This window comes from Tursiops truncatus, chromosome 1, assembly GCF_011762595.2.
Source record: "Tursiops truncatus isolate mTurTru1 chromosome 1, mTurTru1.mat.Y, whole genome shotgun sequence".
NCBI classification, from domain to species: domain Eukaryota; kingdom Metazoa; phylum Chordata; class Mammalia; order Artiodactyla; family Delphinidae; genus Tursiops; species Tursiops truncatus.
Genome location: NC_047034.1, coordinates 152,119,007 through 152,138,384, shown reverse-complemented (window position 1 = coordinate 152,138,384; position 19,378 = coordinate 152,119,007). Strand labels below are relative to the sequence as shown.

At 44.1% G+C, this 19,378-nt stretch overlaps 1 protein-coding gene across 7 annotated transcripts in view; it reads left to right on the top strand.

Annotated features, from left to right (window-relative positions):
• MACF1 (microtubule actin crosslinking factor 1) overlaps nucleotides 1-19,378 on the top strand; it is a 341,877-nt gene that overhangs the window by 316,827 nt on the left and 5,672 nt on the right. For 4 of the 7 annotated variants that reach the window (XM_073791602.1, XM_019938068.3, XM_073791617.1 and 1 more), the window contains 8 exons: nucleotides 2,212-2,332; nucleotides 2,890-3,053; nucleotides 4,442-4,604; nucleotides 6,632-6,786; nucleotides 7,675-7,749; nucleotides 8,820-8,837; nucleotides 11,778-11,895; nucleotides 18,960-19,171. In XM_073791602.1, the coding sequence (XP_073647703.1) occupies nucleotides 2,212-2,332; nucleotides 2,890-3,053; nucleotides 4,442-4,604; nucleotides 6,632-6,786; nucleotides 7,675-7,749; nucleotides 8,820-8,837; nucleotides 11,778-11,895; nucleotides 18,960-19,171 (1,026 nt within the window). The remainder of the gene's footprint in view (nucleotides 1-2,211; nucleotides 2,333-2,889; nucleotides 3,054-4,441; nucleotides 4,605-6,631; nucleotides 6,787-7,674; nucleotides 7,750-8,819; nucleotides 8,838-11,777; nucleotides 11,896-18,959; nucleotides 19,172-19,378) is intronic. The other 3 variants (XM_073791606.1, XM_073791623.1, XM_073791625.1) reach the window with 1 other exon arrangement.

The window sequence follows — 19,378 nt, the reverse complement described above, 5'->3', positions numbered from 1 at the left end:
GCAGTGTAGGATGGAGGTCTCCCTTTTCTCGCTGGCTGTCAGCTCCTGGAGGCCACCCTCAGGTCTTAGGCACACGGCAGTCTCACAGTATGGCAGCGTCTGTCTTCAAAGCCAGCAGGAGACCCTCCATCCTGCTCTGACAGATCTTATATAATAAAACGTAATCCAGGGCTTCCCTGGTGGCACAGTGGTTGAGAATCCGCCTGCTGACGCGGGGGACACGGGTTTGAGCCCTGGTCCAGGAAGATCCCACATGCTACAGAGCAACTAGGCCTGTGCGCCACAGCTGCTGAGCCTGCGCTCTGGAGTCTGCAAACCACAGCTACTGAAGCTCGTGCGCCTAGAGCCCGTGCTCCGCAACAAGAGAGGCCACTGCAGTGAGAAGCCCACGCACCGCAACAAAGAGTAGCCCCCGCTTGCTGCAACTAGAGAAAGCCTGCGCACAGCAACAAAGAGCCTACTCAGCCAGAAATTAATTAATTTTTTAAAAAAAAAAAAAAACCATAATCCAGGAGTGGCTGCCCATGCTTTCCACAGGTGTTGCCCACACTTGAGGGGGAGAGTACACAGGACATGTATGTCAGGAGTCTTGGGGCCTGGCTTAGAAATCTGCCTGCCGCATCCTGTTTCTATTGACTTGCCTCTGTGCCAAGGTCCCATTACTTGGGACCTATCCCATTACAACTGGATTCAGAAAGACGTCTTGCATGTACTCAGAGATGGGCCAGACAACACATCAAACTAAACTGAACAGAGGAAAGCTCAGTTAGGAGACAAATTTGGTTTTTAACCATGATAATTTACACCAAATGCAAGCATGGATCTTGCCTAGTTATACTGTGGACATAAGGTCTTTTTAGCATATGTAATTAGCCTGGCCAGTGAGGACTCCCTGTACTTCCCATCAAGTTTACCTACGTTGACCCCTTCTCTCCTGAGTGAGATTATCTTCTTCCATCAGGGCCAGTCCCTCTCCCTTCTGTTATCACCTCTCATTCCTTGTGCCTTTAAGCTCCCCCCTCTTGTGTCCCCCCATCTCTCTGACAACTCTTTATCAGTCTTCTTAGCTGGTTCCTCTTCCTCTATCCACTGGTTAACGTTGTTCCCCAAAGTTCCATTCTTGACCCTCTTCTCATACCTGAGGTTGTATCTGGCCTGACACCTTCATCCAGCACCTGTACACCCAGGGCTTCCACATCTCTTGGCTTGTCTGCAGCATGCAGGAAGCTAGAGGCAGCTCTAAAACTCCGTTTCATCCCTGCTTCCTGGCCCTGACCCCACCCCTCCCTTGCGCACCTGCCTCCTCTCTCCTCATCCACCCAGTCACCCAACACAGGAGTGACTCCTTTTTCTTTACCCCCTACATTCAGCCAGTTATCAGGTCTTACCTGTCCTACTTTCAAAATACTTCTTGGCTCCTTCTCTCCTGCCCCGGCTCAGGCCCTCACTGTGTTTTGCCTCAATTACTGCAATGGCTTCCCAACTTGCCTGCCTCCCCCCTTTCCATCCTCCCTCCTACACTGAGGCCAGAATGGTAGCTCTAAAACAGAGATCTGATTGTGTCTCTTCTCTAGATCGGAATCCTTCAGTTGTCCACCCACCCGTAAACACCCCCCCCCGCGCCCCCCTCCCCCACACACACAGATTGCTCTCAGAATAAAACCCCAGTCCCTTAGCCTGACACAAGGCCTTTCTGGACCCTTCTCCTGCCTGCCTCTCCAGCTGTCCCTCTTGCCTCTCCTCTGATTGTATCCTCAGCCAGTGATCAGCAGGGCTCTGGCTCGCTCCACTGTCAGGCTTCCGTGGGACTGCCCTGCCCCCAGCCTTTGGCTCATTCTTCATCCTGCAGCACACAGCTCAGGCACCAGCCTCCGGGCAGCCTTCCTCCCCACATTGGGCTGTGGGTGCCTGTCCTAGTCCTTCTTTCGGAGCCCTGGGTGCCACTCATTGCTCTGACTGCCTGGTTTCCTCACTCAGCTGTGAGCTCCTGGAAGTCAGAGCCATGTCTTATTCCTTCAGGTCTCCAGAACCTGATGAAGTGCCTCACTCAAGGCCACAATCATGTTTCTTGAAAGGAGTGCAGCCGTGTACGAAGGCATTTGCAGTTGCTCCATCTGTCACAGGCTTGGCCCTTGTTAGTAAGAAGTTGCCTAATCCCATCTTAGTCCAAGAAAACTCTCAACCCTTTTCCTTGTTGTTTGTGTTTAACAGACATTTATGGAGGAGATGACTCGCAAACAGCCTGACGTGGACCGGGTCACCAAGACGTACAAAAGGAAGATCATAGAGCCAGCCCATGCGCCTTTCATGGAGAAGTCCCGCGGTGGCAGCAGTACGTGGCCGCCTGTTGTGCAGGATGCTTCCTTCCTGCTCACTGATGAGTGCTTCCCAAGTGCCCAGCAGAAATTTCTTTTCCATTTTCAAAAACCATATTGGATTTGAACAAAAATCTTTTTTGAAACTCACTTTTCTTAACACTGACAAACAATAACTAGACTCCAGTTTTTTGAATTGGTAGAAATTTGGAGTTGGTGAAGCAGATTCTTTTGCAGTGACCTTTCCATGTTTTGGTCATCAGCGCTGACTGTTGCGCTAATTTCATCATAAAATAAATCTGCTCCTGTAGAACCACTGACATTTCCTCAGTTTGCTAAGGTAGGACAGAATTGATTGAAGGTATGAGACAGGTACCTGTTGACTGGGGAAAAGCATCAATAGCTTTTAGGTCAGTGTGCTTCCATGTCTAGGTGTAGCCAGGTCCCGACTTCCTTTTCTCAGTTACTGACCGGACGTCATCATGAAGATCTTCTAGGTCCATACAGACGGCAGCTTCTCTCTGTGAACTGACTAAACCAGCTTTTCTAATCTCATGATGATTTTTCCTTTCAGGAAAGTCTTTGAGTCAGCCCACACCTCCTCCCATGCCAATCCTTTCACAATCTGAAGCAAAAAACCCACGGATCAACCAGCTCTCTGCCCGCTGGCAGCAGGTGTGGCTTTTGGCACTGGAGCGGCAGCGGAAGCTGAACGACGCCTTGGACAGGCTGGAGGAGGTGAGGCCCCGCCAAGCAGCCTTCCCTGGAGGGAGGTGACTTTTATCAAAACACAGCCCTTCTGAGGCCCTCTGAACATCACCTGTGTGCCTTGACCCACTTATGCAGAAGGAGGAACCGAGCAGTGTAGGCCAGGACTCTGTCCTCCAGGCCCCCTGGGAGAACAGACACATGTGAGGAAACCAACAACAGATAGGCCGTAGCACTGGTGGTGGAAAGCAGGCAGCCAGCCAGTCCAGGAGGGTCCAGCCTGTGACGCGACCCTCCTCGGCACCTGGCCTTGGTTGAGGATCAGGGGCATAACTTTGCAAGGTTACCGCCAAGTGTGGAGCTTCTCACAAAAATGACCATTACTGAGCCTTTTGTGTAGATATAAGCTACCCATTTCTAAAACGAGTAATTTTTTTATCGGCCTGTCATTCTATCAGTATTTTTCTTCAGTAGATTATGAAAAGCTAATCTATTTTGAAGTATCATTAACCAATCTAAAAAATATAGTACTTCACTTCCTAGTTTCTAAAACAAATTTCTAATATCTTTTATATTTTTTTATTTGTGCATATCAAAGCAGCTATGCCCAGAAGTGAGTGTTCTGTGTTTTTTGTTGTTATTTCTGTAGATCCGGTTGAGTTTTAAGCATATTTGGTTTTGGCTTTTTCTTTTTTCCCCATTCCTTCCAACTTTGGAGTTTGAAAGACCAGGGGGAAAACCGCTGCACTGTTTAAGTCATTCTGAGTCTGTGTCACTGACATAGTCCAAGTAGCTCAGCATCATTCTGCCCACTGCATAGACCTGCTGCCATCTACCAGGGCCAAATATTTAAAATGGGAGTCAGAAGGACAGTTCACTCCCTCTGCTGCCATCCCAAAGAAATGTGCTTGGGTGCAGGACTGGATTCTTGATGCTTCCAACCGGAACTCAAACTATCTCAGAAGACCAGTGGGGAGGGGGGCTGAGCCTCGAAGACAGAGGCCTCTACGTGATTATAGTTCCTTTCAAAATCACATAAGTGAGGAGTGCTAAGGACGTCTTTTCTGGGATAGAATCCATTCTCTTACATCTAAGGGGATGATCTTTTGAAAAAGTGCCAAGGGAAAGCAAGGCTGGCTCCACCCATTCTTGTTCTGCGTGCTCCGTATTTTCCATGGTGGTCGTTCAGTTACCGTTTCTCTCGCTGCTCCATTTTACCACAGCTTGTGTAAATAATCATGGCTTTAAGTGAAGGAGCCAGAGTGTGCGTTCCCAAAAGATGCAATACACAGATATCATTGTTGGTCCCCCTTGAAAGGCCTGCATGGCTTTGCTGGATGTCTGAAAGTTTTCGTATGCTCTGGGCAGGTTTGAAGGCCAAACAGTAGGTCTTGTTGACACCTCTGATTTCTGTCTAGTTGAAGGAATTTGCCAACTTTGACTTTGATGTTTGGAGGAAAAAGTATATGCGTTGGATGAATCACAAAAAGTCTCGGGTGATGGATTTCTTCCGGCGAATTGACAAGGACCAGGATGGGAAGATAACACGTCAGGAGTTTATCGATGGCATTCTAGCATCCAGTGAGTCCAGTCATAATTCCTTGCACCTACTTTGTAGAAGCAGGCTGTATTCCGGCTAAACAGTCTTTCTCAAGTTAAAGCTGTAGTCTTAGGGAAGAAGTAATGTACCTGCTTTACTAAGATTGGTCTGTTGTTTTGATGGAGGGAAGAACCTCCATCATTTTGCTAGGAATAAAAAATGCAGGTCTTGTTTGACACATTATGGCAAGCAAAACACATTCGAGGTATAGAAAAGAAGCTAACTTTTGTGAATAACGAGGTTCTAAGTACAGGCAGACCTTGGAGATGTTGCAGGTTTGGTTCTAGACCACCGTAATAGAGCAAATATTGCAGTAATGTTTCCCAGTGCATATAAAACTGTTGTTTATACTATTCTGTAGTCTGTTAAGTATGTAGTAGTGTTATATCTTAAAAAACGATGTGCATACCTTAATTTAAAAATACTTTATTGCTAAAAAATGCTGACCATCGGCTGAGCCTTCAGCAAGTCATAATCCTTTTGGCAATAGTAACATCAAAGATCATTGATCACAGATCACCATAACAAATATAATAATAATGAAAAAGCTTGAAATATTGCAGGAATTACCAAACTGTGACACAGAGACATGAAGTGAGCAAATGCTGTTGGAAAAATGGTGCCGACAGACTTGCTTGACACAGGGTTGCCACAGACTTTCAATTTGTTTTAAAAGGGGGAGAGGGAATATCTGTGAAGTGCAGTAAAGCGAAGCACAGTAACATGAGATGCGCCTGTAAAATGTTTTTTAAAATAAGTTTTTTACAATATCAGTTTCTCAGATTAAATCAGATTAAATTTTTATTCCTTCCGGTTTTATTGAGATATAAGTAGCATACAGCACTGTGTAAGTTTAAGATGTACAGCATAATGATTTGGTTTACAGACTCTGAACTAATTATCACAATAAGTTTAGTGAATATCCATCATCTCATAGGTACAAAATTAAAGAAATAGAAAAAAATGTGTTTTCCTTGCGATGATAACCCTTTGGATTTACTCTCAACAACTTTCATATGTAACATATAGCAGTGCTAATTAATTATATTTATCATGTCGTACATCACGTCCCTCATGATGTCAGTTTCTGGCATCTGCATAACAGCTTACAAAATGTATGATCGCATTTATTTTCAGCAGAAGGAATAAGGCATAAAGTTGTAAGTGACTTGCCAAGATCACAAAGCACATCTCACAGCTGTGTTACTTCACGTGGGTGGCCCAGGAAGGCCTGTCTGGAGGTAATATTGGAGCTGAGACCTAGGTGATGATAAGGTTCCAGCCATGTCAAGATCTCAGGGGAGAGATAGAGGCAGAGCCACAGCAGATCTGAAGTGCTGAGATGGGAATGAAGTTGGCATGTTCTAGGAATGGAAAGGTTAACACGGCTGGAGTGTCATGACCTTAGAGATGTAAGATGTGAAGTTGGAAAGGTAGGAAACAGCCATTAATGCGGGGCTTTGTTGGCCATCATGAACGGATCAGATCTTATTCTAAAGACAGTGGGCAGCCAGCAGAGGTTTCCATCTGAGAGACAGTATAGTCCAGTTTACGTTTTAATAAGTCACTCTGGCTATTGTAAACATTCACACTCTGGAAAGCAGTTGTCAAGAACCCAAGGCAGTAATCTAAATGTAGAAAAACTTTATCCTATTAATTCCAAATTGTCGCTCTCCTGAAATAATCTATATATCCAACAACAGTGGAGTGGATAAGTAAATTCTGAAGTTTGTTGGTAGGCCTCTGGTTTTAAATTGCATTGGGGAGGGGGGTAGATGAGTCTATAAGCAAAAATGCCAAAAACCTGAGTATGCTCTGCGTAATTTTTTTTTTGGTGATTTTTATCTTTATAATATTTTATATTTTCTAAGTTTTCTAAAAGGACTGTGTACTGTTTTCCAGAAAAAAATCAAGACAAATTTTTTTTTAAAGAAGTATTTATACAACCACCAACCAACCAAGTAAGCCCTCTTAGTTAACGTTCCAAAATGTGATTAATTTTCTCCAGAGTTCCCTACTACCAAGTTAGAGATGACTGCTGTTGCTGACATTTTTGACCGCGATGGGGATGGCTACATTGATTACTATGAATTCGTGGCCGCTCTCCATCCCAACAAGGATGCTTATCGACCAACAACTGATGCAGATAAAATTGAAGATGAGGTACGGGAAAGAGTTGTATTTGGAGTACATTTTTGACCATAGGTTACTACTGTCCTGAATTTGGTTGGGTGTAATTGCCGTATCAGCCCTTTAGCGTGTCTGTTGGGAGGTGATTATCTGGAGTTCTTTTTGGGGATCCCCTTTTGGATGGTGTTGCCCCAGTGGATGTCCGACTCTTGAGCTGTAGCTCAGTCTCAATGAATTGTTACCTAAGTGAGTCACCTCTGTGTGGTGCTCTGCAGCTTGCAGAGAACCTCTCCAGGGCACCATGTTGCTTAGAACAGACTCATCTCTCAGTCCTGAGATCCTACCTCGGGATGCAGGAGAGCGTCTTCATGTGTAGCATTTAAGGGGTGATACATAAAAGTAACGTTTAAGATGATGTGTACCCACCAAACTTTCTGCCTAATTAAGAACTGTATCACACTGAAAATTGTATCACACCAAAAAGTGTGAATTCATTGGTAGCACATCCTGGGATGGGAGAGGCAGTGGGCCTGGTCTTGGAGAGTGGCTTGGAGCACCCCAGGACTGACTTCCAGGGAATTTGGGCTCCTAGGTTGACATTTAAATCAGCTCATAGTTTGCTTTATTAGTCAGTTAATATTGATGCGTGCGTATTAGCACATTTGAGGAAATTTTGAAGCAGGATGGAAGACTGTGTTGTTGTATCATTACTGGGGAATTTCTTTCATACTCAGCGTCTGAGTATCCCAGTTAGTGAGACTCACAATAGAAGATAAACACATGTGTCAAAAGCCTGAGGTGCCTAAAAAGTATGTAATGAAGAGCTTCTCTGATGACATATAAAAATCTTTGTTTCTCTGCAGAGGAAGTCTTGCTTTACCCTTCACACTTTTCTCTTTTTCTGTTGTTCACAACCAATAGGTCACAAGACAAGTGGCTCAGTGTAAATGTGCAAAAAGGTTTCAGGTGGAGCAGATTGGAGAGAATAAATACCGGGTAAGAAAGAGAAAACCAGTCCTTTGTGGTGGTCATTCCTGCTGTGTGGCCCTTACAGGTGAAAGCAGCCTGACACACAGCAGATGGCTGATCCCACCTTCCCGTCACCGATGCTTGGAGTACCAAAGCCAGTGGAGACTTGCAATGCGATCAGTCTGTGGCCCTCACCTCTGTAGGTGCCAATTATCAGGTGTCCTGTGAGCTGAGCTTTAGTGCCCCACATAGTTGCATCTGGAAAATAGTGCCGTATCTAGCCAGCAGTAGCTTGTATGGGATCCAACATAGGAGACATTTCAGAGCCCTCTCTTCACTGCCAAACAGGTCTTTGAGGAAATGGAGGCACCTTTATCATAAGATAAGGAAACAGTTATCTAATGACTGACCATTGCCCCCAGAGAGCTGGTCATTGTGAGCCCAAGTGGCTCGCAGGCTCAGAAAGGGCTGGAGAAGCTCTGTCCAGGCCCCACAGGACGCTCAGCCTGCTCAGTAGTCTTCCCTGGAAAGCTGTGCCGAGCGAGGCCATAACTGAGTGAACTGTGCTGTGTTTTAGCTTCTTTGGGGACCAGGGTGGGGCACAGAAGGGATCTATGACAGGACCCCTAAAATGTATCCAGCAGTTTGTCAGGGTTCTCTACAGTCCTCAGGAAGATCTAGGATTGTCAGAGAGGATTTAGATGGCCAGATAGCATAGTTACATGCACCCAGTTAGAAACAGGAAAATGAGGTTCCATTAGCACGTCACAACCGTCTTCAAGGTCCAGCAGAGTCCCACTGTGCTGCTCTGAGCCAGGGGGTGGAGTGTTGGGTGACTCTGCCTTGGATCCAGCCCAGGGTTTTGAGTTAATAAGGCTCCAAGCAATCTTATAATGGTTTTATTTCTTTTTTTTTAATTACCTGTGAGAGAAATGAGTTAACAAAGAATATGGTCAGTATGTGTTGTTCTGCATGGAACTGGTAATATGATTACGTGATTTTCATTCCTTAGTGTTAATTTGACAAAACGTTCTTTTCTCTCTCTCTCTTTTTTTTTTTCTTCCTTTTCCTCCATCCTTAACTCTTACTGTCTGTAGTTCTTCCTCGGCAATCAGGTACAGTGTGCCTTGCAAATGTTATTTTTGGTGGAAATGGTCTGTGTGGCTAATGCTGCCTGTTCTTTGCTGTGGGGAGAGGACGTAATCTGAAGCATGCCTGGGTCATGTCTGGTAGTCTTACCAAGTGGAGAAACTGATAGCAGGGCTAGTATTGTAAAGCTGTCTCAGAAGCAAAAGGATATAAGTATATATAATTTTCCATTTAAAATTAGATTGGCTGACGACGATATTTTGGTGGGCTGAGTTAAAAGTAGTATGGTTCTGGGGAAGTTAAAGCTATGGTATCAATCCATCCCACTTCTAAAAAAGAGCCCAGTCTTGTCAGAATACCAGACAGCACAGTTCTGATTTACACCCAAGTCTTTTGACCGTTAACACAAATTTTATAATGCACACTAAGTCAGAAAAGTCTTAGGGTATTTAAGATACTGTGTTTAAATACCTTACTAAAATTTTAGTTACCTGTGCTTACGTTACATTTTATAATCATAAGGGATGTGAGAAGGAGTGTGGAACTCATACTTGGCTTGTAGCCTGACGTTTGCCGATTATGGCCAGCCAGCATAATCTAATGGGATCAAATTAGACTTGCAAAGATTGAATGCTTTTGACTCCACTTGGTAACTCTAACCTTTTAGATCTCTTTGAGGGCTCTGGGGTCCTATGTCTTAAAGTGGAAGGAAGTTGCATGGGTAAAATTCGTCTTGTGATATGAAATCAGAAACACTAATAGTTGATTTGAAGCCTTCACTCAAAGTTCCAGGCACTGCTTTAACCACCAACTACAGTAACATTCTGGGCCAGTGGGAAGAACGAAGGATGGAAAGAAACTAAAGACAAGAACAGTCAAACTGGCTTTAAATAAGTCATTGCGTAAGAGTGCCAAGTAGTACCTAAAGGTTGTACCTGTTTGCTAATGACTGCATGTGGGTACCAGGGGCCCCTTTGAAGTGGCACCGATGTCCTCCTCTACTCCACTGACCAGCAGAGGGTCAGAGGAGGGTTAGTTCCAATGTTTGGAACAGAATTATGAAGTTTCACTTTATACACGAGGCACCTGAGGCCTTAAGGACCACTGTGCCAACAGTCACACAGCAAATGTTAGAGCAGTGACGCAGAGAAGGAAGCAGAGCTTACTGTTGTTGCCACTAAGACTGTTAGGAGGTTTTTGCCTCACTGGCAACCCCTCTCTGCCAGATTCCTGCAGGTCCCTGTTTTTAGAGCTGCTATAACTCCTTCCACATTCATCTCTCTGGCCTCCCCCAGACACTTTGGCCCCCGGCTTGGGTCAAACCTCCTTTTCCCTATAGCTCAGTAAAAGCAAGTTAGAATCTTTCAGAGAGAGCTTTGGTAAGAAATTAAGGGGGAAACAAGAATGAAATCAGTGGAGTTAATTCTAAAGGTTGACAAATAAATTACAGGGCACAGTAATGTAAGAATAAAGTACAGCTTGGGGTTCCTTCCTGATTCCCTCTGGAGGACACATTGGCCCTTATTTCCTTCTTCCCCTCACTTATCCAGAGAGGACCCCAAACAGTGACTCCGGCTGGCACTGCCCTTGGGTCTGGTGGAATCCTCAGTTCCTCCCAAGGGGCCTCCCCGTTCCCACGCATGGGGCCAGTGTCTGAGGGCAGCTTCCTTCCCGGGACAGGACCTTTATTCCCTCATGTTTCTGGATCCCGACTTCAGTGCTCTTTACACTACACCATGCTGTGGCTGCAGTCACTTTGTATGAAAACCTAAAACCTGCATGAGATGAAAGATGTAGGACCATTTTTATTTTCAAAGAAAAGGGCTTGGGTGGGGGATGATATTTTTTTCAATCACCTTGCCTGTATAAACAGTGAGCTTGAATCAGTGCAAAGTAATACAGAGAATTACCACAGAAATATTAATTTTGAGGGGGGTTGGTTACGGGTCCTTAACCAACATCCTTAAACATCCTTTCTGGCATTTTTAATTTTTGTGCCTTCTTTCAAAGTTATGATTCTCCTCTACAACTTTGAAAATCCTAATTAAGTGATTAAATTACCCCCCTCAACATTCTCCTTAAATTAACCAATTTTAGGAATTCCATTTCTCCAACCATATGTTTGATTTTTGTTTTGAGATCTCAGCATGATTCTCTTTTGTTACCTCTTAACTTTTATTTTGGGAAGAGGATAATTTATGCAGTGGGAAACTCCAGATGTTGATAGGGCTGGGAAGTAGGAATATTTGGCAAGAAAAAAAGGAAAAATAAATATCAGAAAATCATGCTTGTTTTAACATCCCAAAATGATTGTTGAAAACTACTTACAATCAGCATGGTAGATAAAAATTTTAATTTCTTCAACTAAATTTTAGTATAAACACTAATCATTTGTTCAGCTGAAGAAAATTTTCTGCTGGTGACAACACAATTAGAGAATACTTAGGGGTTTATTTCTGAAAATGATGTGGAAAATCAAATTTCTTTCTAAGCTTGTAATAATGGTGATCCTTTGCAAGGTTTTCCTTGAGATTTGAAATATGATTTGCTGTTCTCCATTTAACTTTTGAGCACACTGTATTCAGAAGCTGACATCCACCTTAGAGCTACCTTTTCTTTTATGGAAACAAGCTAGCTTAACAAAGAATTGTATCATTGGATTTAAATTTGGGCAGAATCTTTAAAGGAATCAAAGTGAGCTAATGCCTTGTCTGTCCTCCTTCCTCCCCTCTGGAGCAAGGTCGCAACCATCAACAGTTAACTTTATCCGAACAGAAAGTACGTCAAAATAATGACCTTTAGCTTTTCCATATTTTAAGTTTTTTGGGAAAAATGCAAAATAGTGAGAAGTAAAATTGCCCCCAAACTGTGAAATTGTCATTCTATCTGAATACAGTCTGCTTAGGGAAGAAAGTCTAGCCCTGCTCTCGGGCGCCTTCGCTCACCGTTTCCCCTTGGCCCTGCAGTTTGGGGACTCCCAGCAGCTGCGGCTGGTCCGCATCCTGCGCAGCACAGTGATGGTCCGCGTTGGGGGAGGATGGATGGCCCTGGATGAATTCCTAGTGAAAAATGACCCCTGCCGAGGTAAGAAGCCGTTCTGAGCTCGTGTTATTTGTTAGCTACGCCCTCGCCGCTGATCTTTCATGATTCCACAGGGTGTTGGTGGTGGGGTCTGTTTGTTGATTCTGTTGTTAAGCTGCCAGGTGTCATCCCACTAGCACAGATTGGGACTCGGGTGCAGGGCAGACCAGGGAGAGAGAGCAGGAGGGTTTGATGCTGTCAGGGGAGACGGGTTTCCAGGGACACACTAACGAGAATTGGGAATTTATTGATGTCATCAAATGTTTCTGTGTGAGGGGTTAAATTAACCCCAGCCTAGAAAGAAGCCCTGTCGGTTCCCTGTTAGTGCTGCAGATGACTTTGCCTGTAATTCCCGTGTCTGAAACTCAGAGAGGGTATCGGGCCCCTCCTAGGCAGGGGAGGGCTGGGAGCTCCCTTAACCAGGGAGGGGAATAGAGAACACCTAGCAGTGAGCCTGGGCACTGCATTGTGAGGCATATGGTCACCTAAGTAAGTCCATGGGGTCTCAGTCTGCTTCAACCTGAAAAAGCCCAAAGGCCAAAGAGAATGGTCTACTCTTTTAGCCCAAAGGCCAAAGATAACAGTCAACTCAATGTGAGTGATGGCATCTGCAGCTAGAGGCGTGTGAGGGCCGCAGCAAGCGGGGGATGATCAGATTCCAGTTGCTACATCCCATTCAACTGCTCCTTTCCTTTCTCCTGTTAGCCAAGCTGCATGTGGGTACACAGGAGGCTCCCCCACTGTCTGCCAGTTTGTCTTTCTTGACCAGTTTCTGCGTTTCCTGCTCTGTTTCTTTGTGTTTATATATTTTTTATTCTAGTTCACCATCCTGGGAGTAAAATAAAGCGCTCTGATTCCAGCTCTTCGATTTCCAGTCAGTCTCCCATAGGTTGGCTTTTAAGCTTTGTCCCTCTTACCCACATCCCAGCCCGTTGAGAATGGCTTTGCTTTTTAAACTGTAGCATCTCTTGGCTCTGTGGTATCTGCTGCCTTTATGAATGCTTTGAAATAGCCAAACCATAGCTTTTCTAACTATTATAAGTTGACAAAACAAAATATGCCTGTTGAGACAGTACCCGTGGAATTTGTTCTGAGTTTCTGTTTATTTAACAAATACTTATAGCTTTATATACCACACACTGTTTATTATAAGACCTTACAAATAATAATAACACATTTACACCTCTAGGAGGTGTAGCTACTATTATTATCTCCGTTTTATAGAATAGGAAATTGAAGCATAGGAAAGGTACATAACTTGCCCGAGGAGAGGCAGCTAATGGCGGAGACAGGATTCACATCCAACACCGTCTGGCTCCTGACCTCCATGCTGTGTCTCAGATGCTAACATACCCACCACCACCCTTTTTTTTTTTTTTTAAATTTTATTTATTTATTTATGGCTGTGTTGGCTCTTCGTTTCCGTGCGAGGGCTTTCTCTAGTTGCGGCAAGTGGGGGCCACTCCTCATCGCGGTGCGCGGGCCTCTCACTATCGCGGCCTCTCCCGTTGCGGAGCACAGGCTCCAGACGCGCAGGCTCAGTAATTGTGGCTCACGGGGCTAGTTGCTCCGCGGCATGTGGGATCCTCCCAGACCAGGGCTCGAACCCGTGTCCCCTGCATTGGCAGGCAGATTCCCAACCACTGCGCCACCGGGGAAGCCCCACCACCCTTTTTTACATGTGTTTTACTGGTTCCAACTACGTAATTAAGTTAGTAAGGCTTACTTATAAGCTGAGCAGAAATGTTTACAATACTGTTATGTCACTTCTTTGGAAGTGATTTATAGTCAGAATCTGAAGCATTTGAAGCTAAAGGTTCTCACATGAATTCAGATACGCTTATGAATTAGTTCCTCTTAACTCATTCTGCATTTACTCCAATAAACCAGAGTAATAATAGAGTAATAATTTTCATTAGGATTTCCTTTTTGTAAAGTAGTTAGTCTTAAAAACACCTATTCTGATAAAAACTAGAGCAGGTTTAAATTAGTTTTAGAACTTAATTATATTGCAAACCAATTTCTTTGATATAAAAGTACCCTCTGATTGTTTTAAATGAGGAGCTATATATATATCTCTCTCTTTTTAACCTTAACTCAGTAAAACAACATTATTCCTTTCCAAGTCTATTAATAAGGTTTTATTTTTCATGCTGTGTGTGATTGAACTAAACAAAAGAGATACTGCATGTGACATTTTGGAATCTTTGACTGCCTGTTTGCTGCCTGCTGTACTTGCTCTCTACGATAACATTGTGCTGCTGGCCAAGGAGAACACTGCTTGCTTTTTCCTTATCTTGTTAGCTAGACATTGGAACCCCAAGGAGATTTGGGAGGGCCATCTAGGAGCTATTTTCTATGGAACATAGTAGCCTTTTTCAGCATCCCTTGGAGCAAACAAGGTAAGGCTTTCCCCTGTGCCTTTCCAGGAATGCCCTCATCCCAATTCCATTGACTACAGGGTCAAGAACTCCCAGCAGTCTTAGATATCATACTCCTTAGATATCATAATGCCTCATAATACTAGTGAGGGACAGGATGAGCTACATCTAAGCAAATAAAAAATTGTGCTACGAGGGGAACACTTAAAGGCCCAGGTGGATGTAATACATGACTTAGAAGGGCATGAACATCACAAAGAGAAAAGTTCCTTGAAGCTACCTAGGGTTCTGTGAGGATTACTGTGGCTTACAGAAGCACCACTTGGGGTGGATTTTTTTTTATTCATTTGGGTTGCATTTCCTTGGCTCTCTGCACCATAGAGAATGTTATTCTGAGGACAGTACCAAATGTACGACGGGGTTATAATGCCAGTGTTGCACAATCGTGTTATCTGCCTTTACACAGTTGTTTAAGAAGATGAAAGTTGTCTCAGACTGCACGTTGCTTTAGCCAAGTGTAAAAGGTAAAAGTATTCAACTAGGTAGGTTCCTGGTACTGCCAGAATTGGAGATTCCACTTTCTGAACTGAGCCACGGCAAAGGAAATCATGATGTTTGGATGGAGGTAAAACAACGTCCCTGCCTAGTGAATCGGCGCACATTTACCCGAGGGTTCCGGGAATGTTTCTGAGCATTAGGCAGATTAATTCCCCAAATTTTACTGAAAATCTAGAAATTTGGCTTAGAACTGATTTTTTTTATTATTATGGTAAAATACACATAACATAAAAACTCGCCATCCTGACATGTTGAAGTGCACAGGTCAGCAGATTACGCACATTGACACTGCTGTGCTACCATCACAGTCACCCACCCACAAAACGCTTCATCTTGTTACACCGGAACGCTACCCATTAAACAACAGAACTGAATTTTAACTAACAAGCCTGTTCCAGCCAACATCGGTAGTCAGTCTCTTAGAAAATGGTGGTCTCTCTGGTGGTTGAAAAACTGAACTTGAAATGGCTGTCTTTGGGGTCTGGACCCCAAAATGTGATATTCAAAAAACCAAAAAATCATGGTCAAATGCGTTTGGAAAACACTGAGTTAAAACTAAACAGGTTTCTTTGCTGCAGGACTTCTCAGAGCTTATAAAACGCTGATTGATTGCATTAGGGAGAGAAATGTAGAATGCAGTGTTTACGAAACTCCTCTTCATAGGAAACCCCTCAGAAACCTCAGTTTGGGAAATTCTGCTGTAAGCAGTGAAAGACCATGGAAAGATTTGGAGCTGTTTAGAGAGATCAGGTTTTTATTTAGAAATTCAGTGTGGGGAATGAGGAGTGAGGGAGGGATGACTTTAAGATGAGAAACAAGGAGACCATTTGGAAGCCTGTTACAGTGGTCCAGGGTGGAGGAGATACTCCATGAACCATGTAATTGTAAGGGGTACAGGAAGGGCTTAGGGATTCAAGAGGCATTAGAAGGTGGAATCAATAGTAGACTGAACTGCCATCAGGAGGGAGGGACCTACGTCAACAACCAGGTTTCAGGCTTCAGTCGTGTCTAATCAGTTGGGTGTAAGGCTCTGGCATCCAGGAGAGGTCTATGCTGGGGATGTATTTGAGAGTTAGGCAGGACCGTATGATGGTGCTGAAGTCTCAGATGCATGAACTCATCACCAGGTCAAAAGTCTAAGAGGGAGAACAGGACTGTGGATGGAACCAGGGGAACATCGGCGTTTAAGAGGTGGGTGGGATGGAGTAGTTGGGAGAAGGGGGAGAGGCAGGAGAGCGGGGGCCCTGGAAGCCGAGGGAGGAGAGTGTTTCAAGAACAAAATAGTAACTCCCCCGAGTGCAAATGACAACAGCAGAGAGGTGTTTTTACCTGTCAAATTATCAGGGTTTTTACCTGACACATATGTGTACACACACTCTCTTTTAATACAGAGAGCATTGGCCGGAGTGAAGTAAATTGAATATATTCATACATTATTTTTGAGAGTGTACATTGGTATAAAATTTTGTAGGTCAGTCGACAAGTATCAAAAACCTTAAGTGTGCATCCTTTCTCCCCAGCAGATCCACTTGTAGAAATTTATCCTAAGGACGTCATCATGGGTGGGCACAAAAACTTTTTACAAGTAGTTTGTCACAGCGTTGTGTACAGTGTTTTAAAAATTGTGAACAAAATACAAGGTTGGTGAAATAAATTATGTCGATATGATGAAACAATACTTTGCAGCTAGCTGAAGTTATGCAAGTTATTCCTCAGGCATGGAGGAATGTTTCTGATATTTTTGTATCTTTTATATATATATATGTATACACACACACACATATACACACACCGTTGTGCAAAGGAATAAAGACACCAACGTTTTAATAGTGCTGTCCCCTAAGATTAAGCAATTTTTATTCTTTGTACTTTTCTGTAGATCTCAACCTTTCTACAGTCTAAAAGCATCCCCCTGAGGCAGAAGTTGTCCGTAACCTTTGCCAGTGGTTACAGTAGTGTGGTGGGGAAGGAAGGCGGAGTGGGATGAGCTAGCGTAGATGAATGCAAGGAGCTGGGCCGGGCAGAAGGCAGCTCAGGTGGAAGACCTTGGTTCTGGTCCCAGTTCTGCCACAGCGTTCCTTGACCTCAGCCTCTGAATGCTTCAGTTCCTTTGTGACATGGGGATGCTGACTGGTCGCTGATAACAGTCAAGTGCAGTATTACACGTGATCACACTCTGTAAACTGTACAGTGCATGGAGAACATGTTATTATCGTTACACTTAAGATGTCATTGCCCTCATCTGCAATGCCATTTCAGAGTCTTCCTCTTGTGTCACTGTGTTGTTTTCTGGGAGGGTGGGCTCAGTGAACTGTTAAATCTCTACTAGGTTTAAACCACATGTCTGAAGTTCTTTATGGCTTAGGGCCATAAGCAGTTCTTCTGGGGTCCAAGTCCTCAGCTGAGTAATGATTTCCATTTGTCCCTGTTAACTCAGTGCTTGTTGTGTGTCCACCCTTGTGCTTGGCCCTTTAGCAAACATAAGATAAATAAGTGTTTAGCGATGTGGAATCTTACTGAAGTACCTAGGTTAGCGCTGAAGGAAATTCCCTTTGAGAACTGGACACTGAGGAAAGTGCTGGAGTTTGGAAAATGGATGAGTAACCTGGTTGGTTAGAGTAGGGAACAGAGGGCCAAGGAATGAACCTTGAAGGGCATGTTCTGTTGGAGCCTAAGAAGGGAGGAGACAGCTTAGCATTCCAGGGACCAAAAATCCTAGACTGTCCAGACAAGAAGGACTCTTGGACATCAGTGAGCCTGACTGATCACCTCTAGTGAGCCTGAGGAAACGGAGGCCCAGAGTGGGAAGGATCCCAGTTGGGGGCAGAGCCTGGACTGTAATTCAGGGGTTTTGATAATGCAAGTTAGTCCTTTTAACTTCATACTTTGATATGTTACGTCAACTGAGTATATTGAAAAGAATTTTGATTTGATTTAGGAATTTAGAACCTCTCTGCTTGGACACTCATGCAACCTGATTTAAAATCCGATTCTACCAAGATTCCTCAAATTTCTTGAGGACATGTGGAGTTGGGCAGGAGAGGGTAGGCACAATTACCTGAAAATTTCTAAACTTGTAGTTTCTGGCCAAAGTAAAAAATCTAATAGAGGAAAGAAAGACAAATACTTTGTTTCTAATGGTTCCCTTTTCCCAGGCTTTACCAGCAGTCCTGTTTGTTTAGATCTATCTAGTACATCCTAAAAAGTGAGCGGCTTGGGGATGAATGAGCAGACAAGGTGATTGCAGAATAGCACCTTTCAGTGAGGAATAATCTAAGAACACATTCCAGAGGAATTATTTCTTCTAAATTCATAACGTCTTTCACATTTAATGTTTGTGTTGGCTGTACTTGGTATCTTCTGACCGAATCCAGATTTTGGGTTCTGTTCTGATGGCTCCAGGAAGCCCCAGGACAGCACTGTTGGCCTTCAGTGGTGTTTCCAGACTCTCCAGCTGGATGTCCCTCTCCCACTGCAGGTGTGCCTTCAGCTTCTCATTGCTTTCAGCTTTTGACTTAACGGTTTCTCACTGGCAAGTTTTGTGCATGGTCTTGATCTCTCTCCTCCCACATGTTTACTTCTTAATGATTCAGTCCAGATCTTTTTACTGTCCTGAGTTCCTGGACCCCTTTCTTTAATAATATTATCGACTGAATTCAAATAGAAGAGTCTAGGTGACGTCAATTTCAATGATCTGTTTTTCTCTACTATTTCATTACCGTGTATCCTGCAACAGTTGAGCAAAAAGTACACATGTACTATGAGAGAGAAAAGAGGGGTTTTGATTTAACCTCAGAGGTTTGTGAACTGCTTCATCTGCTTTCTCTTGACCCCAGGGGACAGTGGCAAGGCCAGATCGTGACCACAGCATGGGATGGTGCTTTGTACACAGACTTCTTTATTACAGCAAACCAAGGGGCTTATTAGTTAGTGTGTCTGCTGTGGGTAAGAATCATGACAAGGCTGATAAATCATGAATTTATCCCTATTCTAAAAGAATCCACAGATGGTACTAAACCTATAAATTATATAACTGTTATCATGGGGTCAAGCATCTGTATGACCATCAAAGATATTTTTTTTTCAAGGTTAACTGTTATTGTATGTGTGTGTTTATTCCCTTTTTAGCACGAGGTAGAACTAACATCGAACTTAGAGAGAAATTCATCCTACCTGAGGGGGCATCCCAGGGAATGACCCCTTTCCGATCACGGGGCCGAAGGTCCAAACCATCTTCCCGGGCAGCCTCCCCTACCCGCTCCAGCTCAAGTGCTAGTCAGAGTAACCACAGCTGTACGTCCATGCCGTCTTCTCCAGCCACCCCAGCCAGTGGCACCAAGGTACGTACAACCTGCAGTGTGACCTCCTTCCCCGCTCCCAGCTTTGCGGATGTCCATTGTTCAGTGTAGCCCCCGAAAGACCCCAGTGAGGAGAGGCACTTGAAGACATGCAGACCAGGCTGGCCAGGCCCTAGTGGTACACAGATCCGGACCTTTAACATGACTGAAGAGGACATTATTAAATAGGAACTCGGGTTGTTAAGTCCA